The sequence below is a fragment of the Rattus norvegicus genome, chromosome 8 (assembly GCF_036323735.1).
Source record: "Rattus norvegicus strain BN/NHsdMcwi chromosome 8, GRCr8, whole genome shotgun sequence".
In the NCBI taxonomy this organism is placed as follows: domain Eukaryota; kingdom Metazoa; phylum Chordata; class Mammalia; order Rodentia; family Muridae; genus Rattus; species Rattus norvegicus.
The window spans coordinates 19,465,005-19,480,452 of record NC_086026.1 but is presented as its reverse complement, the minus strand read 5'-3'; the positions used below and the strand labels follow the sequence as shown (position 1 = coordinate 19,480,452).

Below are 15,448 nucleotides of genomic sequence, written 5' to 3'. Positions count from 1 at the left end.
CTGTGACATCCTGGAAGAGGTCGGAGCCCAGGGTGTGGAGGATCCGGATCAGCCAACTGACTGTGGCCACAAAGAGACATTGTTTTCCTTGAAGACAGATTGCAGGGCCTGGATGCCTGACTCATGGCTGCCCCCAAACAATATCTTTGGCAAATTAGAGCCTGCAGTTAAAAAAAAGAAATGCCAGCAACAGTTATTTTCCTGGGAGAAGGAGACGAATTGTTTGGTGACCTTTATACACAGTGGAGATGTGAACTCCTGCAAATTCAGAGGCCAGAGATGAGAAGGATTGAAATCCTCCGACAGGCTGGCAGACACGGGCACACTTCTGGGAGTGTCGCTGCACCCCGAGCAGGAGCTGAGAGTGAGCAGAGTTTGGTTCTCAAAGTCTGCAGCTGCAGAATGTACATGCAGACTGCATGTGCAGTCACACAGGAGACACTTGAATAACACATCTCGGTTCCCAGAAGGCCTTGGTGGAGAGAGCATCCCTGCTGGGAGCTGCACACTAGACAGGAGACTTTCTGGGTTGTTCCCTGCTGCTGGGGTCCCCTGGATACCCACAGGGCATTGCGGATGTAGGGCAAAGTGTTTGTGCCCAGCTGTGATGGAGCGGCCAGGCCTGGCTCCGTAAGTCCTGGGAGGGCAAAGCTATGTGAATTCCAGTGTCCCTTCTCCTCTTCTGCCCTCCCCTCCCCTTTCCAGCTCTGGAAACACACTGCAAGAGTGTGGGATTGAAAAGCCAAGCAAGGCAGGTGGGATTGATTTTACTTTTGTTTGAGTCAGAGCCTTGTAGAGGGCACTTCCAGATCTCCCAGGAAAACAAACAAACAAACAAACAAACAAACAAACAAAATGCAACCCTAGTTCTTCAGGATTCTCTGGGCTTTCAGATTCCAGCCTGGGGAGAGCCGCTAGTCTGGGTTCCAGGGTGCCCTCCTGCTCAGCCCACTGTATGTCTGCCCACCTTGAGGGTCCTCACCTCTGTAGCCTAATTGAGATGAGAAGGCTGGTGGTGGGAGCCAAGCCAAAGGCCTCTTGCCAGTTTGCAACCAGAAAAGTGCCATGAGAGGTCCGCGGGTCTGCCTGGGGGCAAGTGGTAGAAGAGAAGCTGTCCGGGAGTTAGGTGTAAGAAATATGCAGTTACAATCTTTGCAGCAAAGGAGGAGCAAACAAGCAGTTTGACAGCTTGCTAATTTAAGATGACCAGACAACACTTGGGATGCCACAGTGTCCTCTTTACTGTGGATTGTCTCAGCAATCCCAATCCCCTAGACCACAGGGCTATGCGCTCAGCTCTTGCACAGTAAGTGCATTTCCCATCGCAACCTGCAGAGGGCAGGCTTGCCCCAGGTTTCTAAGTGTGCACCTGGGCATCTCGCCTCACCTTACCCACTGGTGAGGTGGGACCTGTAAGCATCTTCCAGGTTAATCTCCATCTCTGCCATTTCCGAGTGGATTCTCTTTCCTCTCCTTCTCAGGGCAGCATGGGGTATCCTTCAGTGGTCCTAACAGGTCATGCTCTCCAAAAGAAAGTTTCTGTCCTTGTTGTCACTAGCAGAGCTGGTGTAAACTGCCTGTGTGGAAGGAACTATTCTTCAATCCCTTCTTACCTTTAAGAACTTATTTTTTTAAATAGCTGAAAAGTCTCCAACATAAGGCAAGAGGAGCAGAGAGAGGCTGTATGTACTGTGTGCATTTGTGTGTGCATGCATATGCGTGTGTGTGCATGTGTGTGTTGCATGTGAGAATGACTTCCTGTGTGCCTTTGTTCCATGCTGTGGTAAGAGCAGGGGCTGTAGGTAGGAGCTTGGCCTCTGGCTGTCCTTCTGAGTCTCCTCTTAGAATGGTCCTTGGCAATTAAAGGTTTATATGATCATATCATCATTCAACACACGCTTTCGGAATACCTACTATGTTCCAGTTAAGGAGGCCCTGTCCGGCCTGTTGTCAGACACTCATTGTCAAACTCTCCCGGAAAGGAGCGGTTGAATAGGGCTCCACAGGCACGGTAGACCGTAGGTTTAATGTGTGAGCAGCAGAGAGCCTTTCTTGGATATTTGAGGAGCAGATGGAAATTGATTTTCAGTATCCAAAGATGAAGGCCAGAGTAGTGGAGAGAGAGAGAGGAGAGAGAGAGAGAGAGACAGAGAGAGAGAGAGAGAGAGAGAGAGAGAGAGAGAGAGAGACAGAGACACGGAGAGACGGAGAGACAGAGAGACAGAGACAGAGAGACAGAGAGACAGAGAGACAGAGACAGAGAGACAGAGACAGAGAATGTGTGTTGAACCATGAGAACAAAGCTAGGTAGAAAAGATCTCCTGTCCCATGACGTACAGGTGTATTGAGGATGATTTTGAGAAGGATGGAATGGCCCTGACCAAGATTCAAAAACTCTGAAAGAGAGAGTAAAGGGGTTTAATTTGGGAGATTTATGGAAAGCACTAAACACTTGATAAAGCCATTCTCTGTCTGCAGAGGGCCTGGCTGGAAGCGGAGTTTGTCGGGATACAGCTGTGGGGCTGGAAGGGCTTTTAAGACCACAGTGATTGATGGGGAACTTGAGGAAACCCAAGCTCCAGCGCTGTGGTTCTCAGTCTGTGACTCTCAACCCCTTTGGGAGTTGCACTGGATCTCCTGCCTGTCAGAACATTACAGTTCATAACAGTAGCAAAATTACAAGTAGCAAGAAGTAATTTCATGGTGGGGGGTCACCACAACATGAGGAACTGTATTAAAGGGTCCAGCATTAGGCAGGGTGAGAACCACTGTCCTAGGGAGTTGGTTTCCACGCCCGTTATTTGTGGTACAGAGCTGTTTAGATATAACATAAGTGTTACTCCTAAAACTGACACGGAGAGAAACATTAATGCAAAGAGAAGGGCAAATCATAAACTGCCTTCTGTCTGGGGAGAAAGGCTGGGTAGTCTGCCCCACAGCCATTAGCACGTAGAGAAACCGGGATTATACAAGTCCAAGCCATGTAGGCCAAGGGGCGGGTTGGTATTCTATCATCCTTTGCTCAAAATAACCAGGCAGGCAGGAAGGAAGAGACATGACCTTCCCAGCATAGACACGGCAGGTAGTGTGGCCAGGGCTCGTGGTCAAATGCTCACATACAGTAGGCGAAAGATGTGTGCACAAGCTCTGTACTCTTCCTGACAATGGTAGTCATGGGGGAAGAGAAGTCCCCCGTCTAATTCGAGAGTTGCATCTCTGTGTCTAGGGCTACTGCTTGGCCCGTGCCATGGAACCCTAGTCATCTGCTTGCTCTAACTGTTCATCTTGCAGAACTGCTCACAGCATCCTGCCTACCTGCTTCACAGAGGACAGAGTCACCTCATGGCTCTGCAGCTCTCTCAACGCCTCTCCATTGGACTTCTTCCTTCATTTATTCCTGTTCGCCGTATCCTATGTGGGCAAGATTGCCAGATTTGGCAAAGGGAGAAAATAGATGCTCCTTTAAATTAAGACTCTGAGGGGGGTATTGTATGACCCATACTTACTTATATTTTTTAAAAAATCACTCGTAAGGAATTCAACTGTCCTTGGGCTTCCTGTAATTCTACCTGGGAACCTCCTATGGGAACGACTGTTCTAAAACTCCATTTCTCTCATTCTGAATCCTTCCAGTGGTTCCGCATTGCCTCTGTAGCTGGAGCCAGGAACTCAGAATCATGTAGGTGGTTAACGAAAGGCATGTGGTGAGAGGGAAATGGTGTGTGTTTGAAGGTATGATAGACGCAGAACAAACATTTCCCTATCCCAGACATTCACATGTAGATTTTAAGACTATATAATGAATCTCAGTTAAGGCAAATACATACACACACTGCCACCCCCACATACTTACACACACACACACACACACACACACACACACACACACACACACGTCAGAGTGTCAACTTTCCCAGTGGAAGCCTGGACTAAGACAAGTTGCTTGGACTGTGCTTGGAAACTTGTCTGGGCTCTTGGCTCTGTTCCTCTCACCACTGTCCAGCATGAACCCTGCTCTAGCTTTTCTCTACCAGCTGACCATGTCCACTCCTCACAGCCATCTTCCTCCCACACTAGAGCCCCTGCCATGCAGGACATCCATACCCCTCCCTGCGCTTTCCCTTTTTAGGATCAGAGTGCCCTGTCTGTCTAGGGGCAGCTTCGATGGTCCTTGACTCTGTCTCTCCAGCAGGCCGAAGAGCAGTCCTAAGGGATTTGGCCATGCCCGCTCCCTCTGTCTCTTATCTCCTTAGTGTCAGAGTTATGTAGACCCGACCCTATCCTGTGCACTTTTAAATGCCACTTGAAACGTTGTTGCCGATACATGCTTAGTGTGTATTTGCCAGAGATCGGAAAACTCACAAGCACATCAGCCGTAGAGAGATGGCAAAGTATCAGACCAGGGATGTCTCCATCCCAACACTCCCCGGCCACAGCTGTCCCCCACCCAACTGTCCTTTCAAGCAGCTTCCAAGTCAGTGTTTTTAGACCAGGTTAAGTGTTGGCTTAAATGATGTCTCATGTACTGATTAGAACCCAACTCTGAAAGCTTTAAACAACAAAACCCTCTGATTTGTTGACCTTCCCAGTGACATTCTGGCTGGTCTGAGCTGGTCAAGGCAGACTGCCAGCTCCAGGACTGGTGTGCAGCCAGCTGTGCCTTCAAAGATCTCCCTCTTCAAGGCTTCTTCCTCCTCCAGATATCCCAGCTGCCTCTGGGAACTGTATGGCCAGCCAGGGTCCCTCTGCAAGTCTGGTGCTGTCTAAATCCTGCCCCCTTTCTTTCTCTGCAAAGTCGTTCTCATTCCTCAGGAATGTAGCCTTTGTGGTAGCAGTGGGCTCAGAGCTGTACAGGATAAACCTGGCAGTGGGATTCTTAACCAGACGGACACAATAGAAGTAGCTCTGTTAAAAGCCTACCTTCAAAGAGCAATACCAGGCACGGTGGACAGGCCTGCTGTGAAGAGATTAGAAATCATGGGCAGAAAGGGGACTAGCATGTAGTGAGAGAAGGGTTCTCCTGGGCTAGTAGTTTTCTTTCAATCCTCCTGCTGTAGTGTCTGGCAGGCAGGACCTGGCATATACTCATGAGTCAGGTGCTAGGAGCTGTGGAAGTGGCTAAAATACGATCCTGGCTGTCTCCCCACCCCCACCCCCACCCCACCCCCCCCCCCCCCCCCGCAATGGATGGGACAGTCTTGAGTGTAATGGGCCCTGGAGTTAGCAGCTCAGCACAGTGGTCCAGAGTACTCGCTTGGTGTCAGAGGGCCTGGCTTGGCCAGTGATGGGCTGTGTGCCCGCACGCAGGTCACTCGATCTTGTGTTTTGTGTTCTAAGATTGGGCTCACTTCAAAGCCTGCTCTCTAAGTTCCTGGCTGGCGGGGCCTTGGTGCCTGCCGCTGTTTATCACTCACTCATAGGAGGTGGGGGGGAGAGTGGAGGTGCAGAGAAAGGAGCAGCTTCTTGGAGAAGGTGTGGGGCAGGGGCTTCAAAGAGGAGGTGGCATTTGCTTTGCACCCTGAAAGACAGGTGGGAGTTCAGTAGACATGGCAGGTTTGAGGGAAGCTGAGGTACTTACTGGGTGTGTGGTCAGAGGCAGGAAGAGGACAGCGCAGCTGTTAATGAGGACAGATATATGCAGGGTGGAGGAATGATGGTTTGCACTGGGTCCGAATAGGTTGGGGAGGGCCTTGAACTCACAGAAGCTTTGCCACATTGCACAAGCCCTATTGCCTTGAAGGCTTGCTGCCCGTGTGCCCAGTTAGACGGGACTGCAGTACACCAGACCACACTTCCTAAGAACTTGCTGAATCAATATCAAGATTTAGTCTGGGGTTAGTTTCAGACAACTAACCAACCCGTTAGGCTGTATCCAGACAGCTTGGGCCCCAGTAAGTGTGACCATCTGAGCGATTCGTGCTCTGAGCATAAAAATCACCTTGGCAACCACTGCTTGGCTTTGCATTGGTGTTGGCTTGGCATGGCTAAGATATACCCTACATTGGCTGGGTAATTTTTGCTTTAGCCAAGGGCTTGGTCCCCTCAAGGGTCCACCATGTACCACTTTGTGTGGGCTCCAGGTCCGGGGAAGAGTCCAAGTGCCAATAATCAGCAGGATGAGAGCTCTACTCGCTGTACCTGGATGAAATCCAGGCTGAGCAAGGAGATGGTTGTTAATGCTGGTCTGACAGGAGATGGCTGTTAATGCTGGTCTGATGGAGTGGGGCAGTCAGCATTAGTAGGTGGCACTCTCTATTCTTAACAGTCCCTGTTGGCTTGGACGTTACAAACGTTGTAGCTCCTTTGCTGGCCTCAGTATCTGAACCTGGACTCCTGGCAGTGGCCAGTGTTATTGTGGCCAGCTCTCTGGAGCTCTGCTGGCGAGCAAGGCCTGCACGGTCTCCTATCTGGCTCCTCAGAGCCTTTTATTAGTGTTCTGCTCTCTCTTGGTTGCTCTGGAATTGTTATTAGCAAGGCTGCCTGACCCCTTCTGTACCTGCTATCTGGATTAGCTGAGAAGTTGGCCTCCCTGGGGCAGTGCATGAGAGCCGGGCACTTATTACTCATGGGTGTTGGAACAGCCAGCTGAGTGTTTAGGAACTGGGCATCAGCATCTGCTGCTAGCCGGATTGTTGGCCGTCCAGTAGGATCCATGCAAGCAGACAGCGCCCCCAGTGGACAGGCGGGATACACAGCAGGAGAGCCACCTTCTGCAGGAGTTTCAGCTGTTAAGCAGTGGCTACTAATGAATGAAAGCTAATCTGTGTGGAAGCAGAGTGATGGGGCTTAAAAACTGGGCAGTAATGGTCCCAGCTGCTGAGTCTACCTCTTTATAGGCTATCAAGTCTACAGCTGCCCCATCTACCGGGTCTGTTACCAGCTCGCCCTGCATAAGAAAGTAGGGGAAAGAAGAGAAGGAAGGGTGGAGAAAGGAGGGAGGGGCGAGCCAACGAGTTCCTATCCTTTACTGGGCCTCATGTTGCAAGCAGGTAGCATGGGAGAATGTCTCTTGAGGGGTGTTTGGACCAATCACTGCCACTTGCTTGGATCAACCCTCCCTTTAGCACCAATCGCAGTCATTAATGCTTGTGTTTTGGACCAATCACAGCCTTGCTCCTTGGCACCAATCACCACCGTCCCTTCGCTCTGGGAAGTTCTGTCTCTTTGGCCAAGGAGGAAGTGGTTCATCTAGGATTGCGGTTATAGAAAGTCAGACACAAACTGCTTGAAACAGCCCTGGCAGGGGCTGCCTTCAGCAGCCAGGTGAGCTGCTGAAATCTACGATGGTTCGGAGAGATCTTGGAGAGTTCAGGGTAGTTGGTGTTGGTAGAAGGGTGGTTACATATCACAGTAGTCCTTACGTTGCTTAAGCCCTCCCAGGAAAGAAGTGAGACCCACTAACACAGTTTCGAGAGTGTTAACCAAGCTTTCACAATGCTTTGCACCGCCTCAGGTGCCCAGAGAGCGCCAAGTACGCCCATCTGCCTACACCTGGGCTCGGGCCTGCGATGGCTCGCCCTGCCTATCATAGTCTTTTGTTGCTCTGAGTGGATTCTTCAGCTGTTATGAGTTCTTTGGAAGACACTCAGTGGCCAAGGCCCATAGTCATTCTGTTCCTAAACGTCCTGAGAAAGCAGCTGGGGAGGGAAGACCTGGCAGTGGGCAAGCAGGCAGCAGGTAGAGGGAATTCCCTCACCGCCAGCACTTCTCGACACCAGGAGCTGAGACGCTACCACAGAACCTGTAGTTACGCAGCCCAGGGCGCCTGCCCCTCACTGGCATCCCAGCACAGACTGGCTGATCCACTTCAACATTTACTCTTATTTCTCCAACATGTAGTCAGGTAGCTGTTTGGTTTTCTTGCCTTTCCTCCTCCATCCCTACCCCACCCCCAGCACCATGAGTAAGTCCCATGTAAGGGCCACATCTGCTCCATTCCCCCTTGAAGCCAGCATGAGGATGGGGGTAAGGAGCCTTTTTCTCTGCATCACTGGTCCTTCTGTTCCTTGGCTCTTTCCACTTGTCCTGGTCCTGCAACCCTCCTTCACCCCCTCTGTTTCCCTAAGCCATCTCACCCTCATACAAAGGTCCAATTAGTCTACTTGCTATCTTTGCCTCAGTGTCTTAAAAACATCTCAGATCCCCAGATATCAAGACAAATGGCATTTTATGGAATTCCCATACTTTGAGTCATGCCAAATTCGAGAGATTCTGGTGACTGAGACATTTTCTGAGATGGACTTTTCCCCCACAGAATGGGAACCTAACATCAAAAGTGTCCGCATGATTTAAACTTTAGTATATGGAAGGAAAGACCCCCCCACCGCCGCCGCCAAAATGCAGCAGGTTGCAGTTTTCCTGAGTCCTGTAGTCATGTTCCTAGGTCAGAGTGGATCAATGGACTATCTTACATACTTTCATTAAATCACACGGCCTATTTAGGGCTAGAAAAAAATTAAAAACATTTTTAAAAGTTAAATTAGCCAGAGAAGAAAGTTATCTCCTATTTTTGAGCACACACTTGTACACCTTAGTAGAGCATAATGCTTATTTATGGTGGAGGGGACAGTGATGGAAAAGCAAAAGCAAGATGGCCGCAAAGCTACTGAACTTAGGGCAGTAGTCACTTGTATCTCTGATCAAGGAACCATGCTGAGTTATGGGTAGTAAACTTCAGTTTAAAAGGGTCAGAAAGTAGAGTTCAAGACCCCGTGTGCCAGTGTGTCAGCTCTTTGCAAGTTACTGTGAGGACTGAATGAGACTTGAGAGTGTGGACTCTTGAGTTACAGATAACCCATTTCAGAAGGGCTGCTCTCAGTTGCCTGCCCTTTCTTTCTCCAGAGGTTGCATATTAGAAAAAGTACTCCAACTAGCAAGGAACTGGCTCTGTTGACCTATGGCGCGGCAAGGAGGCAGTTGTCATTGGGGTGGGTTCTCAGGACTCTCATTGGAAAGCCTTCATGGAAGACCCTACATGCCATTCCCATTTTTCTCTGTGTGCTGAGAACCTCATCACCGCTCAACATGGCATATTCATCACCTTTCCTTCCTACCCGTCCTCCTTCTCCTCTGCGCTCTATTATGTACTTGAGTTCACTTCTGAGCTAGGTATGTGGAGAAGCCAGTGCACATCACCCGATTTGCCAAAACCATGTCAGATGGGTGTGTGAAACTCAGACCCCGTAGATTACAGTATTCCCGATGCCCTGAAGATACCAGAATATGACCAACATGGGTTTTAAACTCAGTTCTGACTCTGTGCAGCGTCCCTCCCCTGTTCTAACGATGACGTTGGCAACAAGACACACCAATAACACGAACTTGCCTTTTCTGAGACTACCCTTTACAAGTTGTTCTACTAAAGATGAAGGGAAAAGGAAGCATGGCTCACAACAGACTGAGCCTCCCACGACCTTCACGTCTCCCAGAGCACACGCTCAGTCACCAGGCAGAGGCGAACTGAGCTGAGAATATTCTTCACTGTAAGTAATGAAAGAAAGAAAGCAGGATCAATTTTGCCAATTTTATTGAACCAATAAAATTCCTACTAATAACAATGAAATAAATTCTGCAGGTATAAACGTGATACAGTTTAACAAAACCCATTGTTCTGTACCTATAAATAGATTTTCAAAATGTCATAGAAAGTGCAGTTATGAATTGTTAACATGTTAATACACAGCTCCTTTATTTCAGGTGTGTTTGTCTTGATTCATTAACAGTTCCTTCTTTATCTGTTCAAATAATATTACCCATCCCTCGAAAAACAAAAGGACAGCCGCAGAACGAGAAGAGAGGCGTTAAACCACTAGAGTACTACACGAGCTGGCCCATTTGGGTCAGCTTTAGTCAAACTGCCAAACCAGCAACATAACAACAAAAATCAAGCCTACTTATACATACAAGAAGCTCTCATGGGTTCTGTCATCTCCATAACTGCTGATGCATGTGGAGGGCATTATGGGTAACCACCATAGCCTACATTTACAGCAGGGTCTGCTTTGCTAGAACAAGGGTGAAGTGGCTGTTCATAAAGCTTGCTATTTTCAGAGTTGAACCTATCAAGAGGAGGCTGCCACCTGACAGTGTGGACCGTAAACTGCATCAATGGTCTACTGGAGAAAAGCTTATTCTAACTCAAAACCATCTACAATAAGAGACGTGTGTGTGTGTGTGTGTGTGTGTGTGTGTGTGTGTGTGTGTGTGTGTATAGCAGTCTTCAAGAGCATCCACCTTACATGAGTCCAAAGTCACGTGCTTCATAAGGAAATTTACAGCAACAAAGCCCGGGACTAGGAAGGGGATACATCACAGCTTCTGATTACATTGAATATAAAGTACCAAGGAACACAAGGGTAACTCCGTATTAATACTGATGAGTTAGGAACTAGAACAGGTGCTTCACAGCATGCTACATATGTCACTCACAACGTAAGGAGACAATGTCTCTATGGAAGGTCATGAAGTTGGTGTCTGACTTGTGCACTTCAGCTACGGTCTTCATGTGTACATTCACTATGCGGCTGCCCTGCACAATCAGGATTCAGAAGGGCTTTCAAGTTCAACTCCTATTTCATGAGTTAAAGGCTACATCCAGTTCTTTCACGACGAGGAACAACGCTTCTTTCTGGTTTGCAGGAGCTGAGCCAAGCGGCAAGGCCAGGTTTCCCAGGTGACCTAACAGGGTTCTCATCTCATTCACCTTGACCAGACTGTGCGTGTGCCCGTTCAATTCATAGAAAGATGCCGCCAGGTGGCCTGGGATTTGCTTCCAATGTTCATCTTGCTTTGGGTAAAAAGAGTAAATGTGAAGAGGAAGGAAAAATCCTACTTCCTCTCTCGCAGAGACATCCAAATGCAAAGGAAATGTGTGCACTAGATGTAGATCACCATCCTTGGTGGTCAGGGCACCATTAACTCAGGCTCTACTTTGGGAAACCAGTGAGAATCAGGGAAGAGATGGTCTCTGCTTTAGAAAAGAAAAATCCTCGGCCACCCAGCTGATACACTTCCTTCATTCTACCTTTTGTCCTTTTACAGACTGGGAGAGCCAGTTAAAGTTTGTGAAGATCAATTAGGAAATCAGATTTCTTCTGAATATACTGTGTCCAATTAACTCAGTGGTACCTGTGAGCAACATTTTAACACTAAAGACCATAGACTCTCTCTAACACTCTAGAAAAAGGATACATTCATTTTAAGAGGTTACCTTGAGTAAGAAATAGACAGTTTTAGCAAAATTTTACATACCAAAATTATATTTATCATACTCCCATGTCTAATGTTTGGGGTCCTATGAACTGTAAAGTGGGGTGCTCGTTCTATAAGTTACTTTACAGCTCAGGCTGGGTCACCTCAAGGCTTCCACACACATTCAGAACAGACACTCCTTTACCCTTTCGGTTCTGGCCATCATGGCACTGCAGTCCTAATTTAGTTAAAGCTAAGTGAACACCTTATGCTGTGTCCCTTTCAGTGGCCAAGTCACTGGCTAACTAAGCCCCTGCTACACTCTCGGTCTTTAAATGCATTAATTGGGCACTGTCAGGCTGGGGCGTTTATGCTTGAGATGGACACATCTGAAGACCACTAGAGATCTCAGGCCTACGCTCCCAAACAGGGCAGCCGGCCATCTACGTGTGAATGTGTATCTCCTGTTGGCAGCCTGGCTGGAGGGGAGAAACTGCATTCCCGCCCCTGAACCATGTTTTCTTCCTTAATGACGCTATTTGGACATCCAGGAAGAGCGGTCAGGGGAAGTTGAGACTCAAGCCAACACTCTCCTCCTTATCTCATAAGGTAAGTTTTCTCCCACTAGGAATAGGGAGGGTTGGGGTTAGAAGCTTAATCAAGTCAAATTTGGATGTACCCAGTTTTGTGGGATTTTAAATCTACATTATACATCAAACAGGCTAGTATGATCCAATCTGACCTTCTAAAACACCTTTCATTGGATGTCCTCTATGAGAAATGTGTTTTAAGGCCCAAACACCACCAAAAAAACTTTTGTCTAAAATACTACCTCACTTGTCTGCCAGGAACCTCCTGTCCACTGAAGAGTTATGGATTAATGTGGACTGTTGGGGAATTTTAACTCTACATTCAAGCGACTGGGCCTATCACCAGTACTCATCCTCTAATACAGACCAAGTTAGGCTAGCAATTCACTCACTCTGAGTTCCTGCTAAATGTTAAATTCTGCATGGTAGAAATAGTTCAATTTCTGTATCACGTATAAATATAAAGGTTTCTACTTTGATAGAAGGCAAAGGTTTTATGATTTGTTTAGGATATGGATAGTATTACTGACAGCAGAGAATGAGCCCAGGGGGTGGGCGCTCTGAGCATACAGGCTCTCTGGGGATGAGGTAGAGGACAGCAAGGTATTGTGGCAGCTGGGGAAGACGGTCTACACAGCACGGGGTGGACAGGGCACACTTGATGCTGTGATCAGTCTGGTAAGGTAACAGAGATGGATGGTGGAGACTTGAAGAAGTCGAGGAAAGACATGTTTTTAGTGATGGGGGAGGTTACTCAGAAAGACACATCGTGTTGGCGGTGGTGAACAGCAGGAGGCTGGTGATGTTTAATCGTGAAGGGCATTAAGACCCAGACAGACTTGGGGAGGGGAGGAGTGTGAGAGTGGCTGAGGCACTTGGAGGAAGAGGAAGGCAGGAAAGGTGGACACAGGACGGTGGGAGCTTCTGCCTTTATAGAGATGCATTTGCCAAGGACAGCCAGAGTCTCGGCTCCGGGTTCCATGTTTTCTTCCTCAGACTCAGCCTGGATGCACAGCTCCACCTCGGATCGCTTCACATCGGCCTTTTCTAGTCCTGGTCTTTCCTAAGCAGGCGGTGTTTCTGACAGGGTTAGAGTAGGAGGCGACGAGCTGCACATGGATGCATGGGGTTAAAGCTCTGTGGGCTGACAGGATACATTCATGTAATGGCCTGCTTTGAGTCTGCATCTGAGTCTCCAGAGAGCAGTGCAGTGACAGCCGCCTAGAACTGGTTCCCGTTGCACGGGCGCACAGCTGACAGCGCCCTCTCCACAGAGGCGTTACCTTTCTGCTTGCTGGTGAGCTACCACTAAGAATGCTTATTTGGATCATCTCGCAGGTTTTTTTTATTCCATGCAAGACAGCCCTTTTCACAAAGAATGAGAGTGGTCATTGAGAGTTGTCCTTAAAACAACACAAAGTGGAAACCTCATTTGCCTGTCACAGCACACACCATTTTTATGGTACACGTGAAATTTGTTCTTTTTCCTTATCTCTGAGCTTAAAGGAGCCTTACTATCATAAACATATGCACTTGCCATGGGAAATAATGACTCTTGAGTAATGATCTATAGCTGTTTGCTGATAAGTTTACTTTGGTGTGGCATAAAAGTCTAGGAATTTGGATTAGCCGAACCTTCTGAGGTGAGGAAGGAAGTGCTTCCCTGAATGACATCCATTAGATCTTTAAGAGACAGAACATAAACAAAATAGGGCTCTGGCTCAGAGTTTACATGACATTTATATAAATCTTACTTGGGTTTTCTCTTTTGAAAATAGCCCTGTACAGCTGTGCTATTACTGGGTTTAAAACTGGTTCAAAAGGCCAAGGCTCCATGTTAGCTACCCTCGGATTTACAGAGCACCCTAAGAGGTGGCAAGTTATTCCTTTGACAGAGACAAGGTACTTATCTTTAAAAGTAGTCTCATCTCAAAAGCCTTTTTTGTCCTCTCTGAGTATCAGAGTCTGCCTGAGGAAGCCTGGCCTGAGAAACCACTCTCAGGCAGCCCAGGGCATCCCGACCACTCCCACAGACAAGCGGGCACACCCACTTTCACATATCTCTTTCTCTCTTTTTTAGTTTTTGAAACAGGGTATAACTATGTAGCTCAGGTTGGCCTTGAACTCACTATGTAGCCCAGGCTGGTCTCAAAACCACCATCTTCTTGCCTCAGGCTTCTAAGTACTGGGATTATAGGTATGTGCCACCAAGCCTGACTTCCTTGATGTTTTTGATAGTGATCTGAGAAATTAAGGATTAGCATAGACGCTGGCAAATGTGAAATTACAGACTGAACTGTCTAAACCATGAACCATCATGGTTTTCAGGCTGACTTTAACATAAGGAGCAGGGAGTTAAGGGCTTCACAATCAGACGTGCTTTTCACACACACTTGCACGTTTATGTTTGGCACAGTGTGAGCCCCGAGTGCAGCTCAGCTTATAATAGGCTCTGTTATTATACTGACTGAGTCAGGTAGCTCCTTTTAAAAATATCACATTTATGTATAAAAAGCTACACTATAAATTACTATATCGTAAATTCAATACTCTGAAAAAAAAATGCCACCCTGGAAAAGCGCATCAGAATTTCAAGTTTGCACTGGATAAAGAGGGTTGACACTAAGTTCTCACAAACGGCATGCACACCGGGAATGCTGCGGACGCTGAAGCAAGGAAGTAGGGCCGCCTTCACAAGCCAACGTTCTGAGGCTGGTTCACTGAGGTTCACAAGTACACTGCTGGGTTTTTATGCACTTGCTTTCCTGATTATTGTCTGGTCCTGTTGAACTAAAAGGAAGCTTTGTTAGGAGAGAAATCTATTGAAGGCACTAACGATTTCCACAGCCCAATCTCTACTTTACATTTCTGGGGCAACACAAAACCAAAAAGTCAGTGGTCACTGTACTTAACCCTTGTTTTCCCTTTTGGTTTAAAGCTTACTCAGGGTTCCGTGGGAATTCTTCCTCTTAGTACATAAAAACTATCCATCCGCCATTCAGTTCACCTGCACAAAATATGGGGCTATGACGTGAAACTGTTGTCTAGCACTTACTTGTAAAAAGCAGTAATAAACTCCACCTACATGGATGCCACCCTGTGCTTCGCCTGCAGTCTTCCAAACACTTGTAGTTCAGACATCTGAAGAGGAAGGTGACACCGTCCACACACCCAACAGAACGCAAGAAACCGACCTGGCACAGTCTCTCTGCACAGTCTCTTTACAGAAACCGCCCTGTCTTCAAACCCTTTCCTCACACGGAGGATTTTACACAAGATCCTGGAGTCTAAAACTACCTCTGCCAACAGGTCATCTGTTTTCCTCTCTGGAACAAATCTCAAGGAAAAGGAGCCATCTAACATCCAGAAAGGGTGGCAGACAGAAGGGAGCGCAGCCTAACACAACACCGGCCCTCAGGCCTCTAGTCAGAGAAGTCACCCACAAAACAAGAAACCCCAAGTCGGCTCTCTGTGGGAGCTCCCTGGATGACTTACTAGGACAGACAGGGATGGTCTAGGTTAGCACGGACGGACGGATGTGTAAAATCCAAGTCACCTTTCATCAGGCAGAGGTGCTGAGCCAGTCCTGCAGGTGCCGGGCCCTCTCTAGGCACTTCCTGGTTCAGTGACAAAATGCAAATTAAAGCTATAAACACACAAGGTTGTGC

At 47.8% G+C, this 15,448-nt stretch overlaps 1 protein-coding gene across 1 annotated transcript in view; it reads right to left on the bottom strand.

Moving 5' to 3' along the window:
• Positions 1-9,509: 9,509 nt before the first annotated feature.
• Sesn3 (sestrin 3) overlaps positions 9,510-15,448 on the bottom strand; it is a 55,637-nt gene continuing 49,698 nt past the window's right edge. Inside the window, exon 10 of the mRNA XM_063265329.1 lies at positions 9,510-14,570. Coding sequence (XP_063121399.1) covers positions 14,550-14,570 — 21 coding nt within the window. The 3' untranslated portion in view covers positions 9,510-14,549. The remainder of the gene's footprint in view (positions 14,571-15,448) is intronic.